This window comes from Lissotriton helveticus, chromosome 1_1 (assembly GCF_964261635.1).
Source record: "Lissotriton helveticus chromosome 1_1, aLisHel1.1, whole genome shotgun sequence".
Classification (NCBI taxonomy): Eukaryota; Metazoa; Chordata; class Amphibia; order Caudata; family Salamandridae; genus Lissotriton; species Lissotriton helveticus.
Window position 1 is genome coordinate 33,427,517 of NC_136057.1, and position 3,086 is coordinate 33,430,602.

A 3,086-nucleotide genomic window follows, 5' to 3' on the forward strand; every position below is an offset into this window, starting at 1 on the left:
AGAGAGGGCTACAGGCGCCCGACGATCTCCACTTCTGTAGGACTGTAGTCAACGGAAAGCATGAATATGAGAGCACGACTATGTTCTGTTCCGCGTGCAATTGTACAGCACGTAACAAAGGATAGACATGCATGGAGGTATCTTTACCTCAAAGTTAAGGGAGACCGAGAACATTCCGCTTATATGATCCCGCCCTCATAACTATGAATGACATGACATTGAACTCACGGTGCTTTGAACAAAATAAGACAGGGGAGCAAAGAAAGGATTGTTTACTGATTTGAAGAAAAATACAAACTTTTGATACTTATGGCCTAGAGCCAATACATTTGGTGATATTCTACTAGTGCTGCAGGTAGCAGTGAAGAGAAACCCATAGGTCAATAGATACTGGTGCTGGAGAAACCCTCTGAAGCTGGTGGCCTTATCTTTACATATATAATTGCATGAATCACAAACGTGAGTAGCTCCCGAAGAGTCGATGGTGGTGCCATCAAGGACTTGGCAAAGCACCTCTAGTCTGTGTCCAAGGTCAGAGATTTCTCTCCATATGCCGGGGGCTGAGGGTCCAGCAGCGGCTTCGTGTCCACCAGCGTCTTTGCATCCTACAGCGCATAGAAGGAAAAGAGAAAGAGGGACACAGAGCATTAAACAGTCTACATCACGACAGAAGTATGTCGTATCAATGCTGTTGCCGATGCATAACAAAATGAACCCTCTGAATTTACTAAATTATCTGGTGATGCCAATGTTCCACCACAGCCTTGCGCCAACACTAGATGGCAGGAGTATGCAAAGCATGTGTATCTACAGCACACATGCCTCAAACACACGAACACGTATTACTTGAGGTCCATGTTCCAAACTTTTCAGACCACTATCTTTTCATCTACTGTGATATACTAATCACAAGCTTTTAGTTTCCTCCAACTAGTTTATTTGATTTCATTTATCAAATTCTTGTAAATACCTCTTTTCTTTTGAGCACCAACAACTTCAAGTTATACCAATAACTTTGATCGTATATCTCAATGCTTGCCTTGCTCAACTTAATTCTCCATAAGTGACAGGTATCAGCATTTTAATCAATCTTAAAACGACAACTGTAAAACAAAAAAGCAGGTATATTGTACCAGACTATGTGCTCATTTTTGTTACCACAATCGCAATGGACCGCACACCGCTAGCCCCTCCTCCGGATCGCCCCTAGGGACTCTGGTACATGGAGTTCTTGAGTGGTTCACCCCAGTGGGTGCAAGTAGGTACTTGTTGAACTGATGATCTCTAGAAATGTGCTCATTTTTGTTACACATAGTATTCTAAACCTTATGAGGTGAAGAAATGTCATTCTGCATCATATAATTAGTGTCCTACAAAATGAAGGATCCCCTGGGGTGGACAAACCTCCCAAACACCTTCCTGTGCTCACTCCCTTCCACTGTCTTTCCTGACCAGGAAGCTCTCACCATCAATGATTCCACTTCTCCTCAGCTCTTTGTCTACCTACTCTCCAATGAGGTTCTATTAACAGAATTTTTAAATCAATCTGGGCCCGATTCACAGAATGAACTTAAGACTCAATCCTAAACTTACTACTATTTTGTTATTCACAGAATGCACTTACTACTTTTGGTGTTCACAGAATGCACTTACTACTTTTGGTGTTCACAGAATGCACTTACTACTTTTGGTGTTCACAGAATGCACTTACTACTTTTGGTATTCACAGAAGTTAGGATTTTGTCTTAAGACAGACTTAAGACAAAATCCTAACTTGTCTGTCTTAAGTCTGTCTTAAGTTTGTCTTAAGACAAACTTAAGACAAAATCCTAACTTCTGTGAATACCAAAAGTACTAAGTGCATTCTGTGAATGCCAAAAGTACTAAGTGCATTCTGTGAATACCAAAATAGTAGTAAGTTTAGGATTGAGTCTTAAGTTCATTCTGCGAATCGGGCCCATAGATTGTTCAATACAGTGGGATGAAGGCCGTCAAGTTTTTTGATCAAGGGGAACATGAACATATTTTATCAAAAACAGGAACTTACAGAATCAGGCACATGATAGCAGAAACTCTTCTGAAAAGGCACCAATGTGCCCATTAAAGGCACAGATTTGCATCCCTCAACTACCAAATACTACAGTCTGCTAAATGCAGCGTTTGTAGACTTGATGTAGAAAAGACCAGGTTGGGGTGTAGGGTGAGGGGAAGGGTTTGGATGACTAGCAGAGCGGGGTAAAGAAAAAAAGAAAAGAACAAAACATGGAATCAGTAAGACATATAACCACAAATGTGACTGAAATTAAGCAAACCAACCCGGAAAATTAAAGTAACCGAACAAGAATTCAAGGAGCCAAAATAAAAACCAAAGGTACTAAAAATTAACCGATAATTGTAAAAAACTAATTAAAAGAGTAACCAAAAGCCAAATAAAGTATCAAACAATCAAAACATACATTAAGGAGCAGAAGAAAAATGTGAAATGCAAGTAAAAAGGCAAGAGGGGTGAAACAAGGAAGCGCAACGGAGCAAAAAACTCCAAAGAGCAAAATAAATACAAGTCAAGTCAATAATCCAGAGGACTGAAATGAAACATTTCAAAAAGATAACATATTTGCTTCCTCATTATAGCAAAGTAGAAGGCTTAAAACTGAGCAGCAAAATTGATCAATCAGGCTACAACAAAATGACTTGGGTAAAAAAAAAAAGAAACCCAACGCGATGGAGGGAGAAAGAGAATGTCCAGGGTTGAGGATGACTGGGAGAATAAAGACACAAGAAAGATAATGGAGAGAATAAGGTCTTCAGAGGGAGATGGGGGAAGATGGGGGAGTGAAGTAAAGGGTTTACCTCCTGAGAAGTGTGTCGAAGCCGCAGGGGAGCGAAGGTTTGTAGAGAGCAGAACATTCCACCAAGAAGACCAACAAGTACAAACATCTGCAAGGGACAAGCAGAAAGAAATGTACATTAGGAGCTACATGGATATTCACATTTGTCCCGCCTCACTAGAGGTACCTTTGATGACCACCATTATTACAATACCAGAGCAGAGAACATGATAAGGGTGGAATGAATGCCCCCTTTAA

The 3,086-nt window shown here is 40.5% G+C and overlaps 1 protein-coding gene across 1 annotated transcript in view; it reads right to left on the reverse strand.

Annotated features, from left to right (window-relative positions):
• Positions 1 to 257: 257 nt before the first annotated feature.
• The window catches only part of LOC144757594 (uncharacterized), a 97,799-nt gene continuing 94,970 nt past the window's right edge, over positions 258 to 3,086 (reverse strand). Inside the window, exons 7-8 of the mRNA XM_078646388.1 lie at positions 2,851 to 2,937; positions 258 to 605 (exon numbers count right to left, since the gene is read on the reverse strand). Coding sequence (XP_078502514.1) covers positions 516 to 605; positions 2,851 to 2,937 — 177 coding nt within the window. The 3' untranslated portion in view covers positions 258 to 515. The remainder of the gene's footprint in view (positions 606 to 2,850; positions 2,938 to 3,086) is intronic.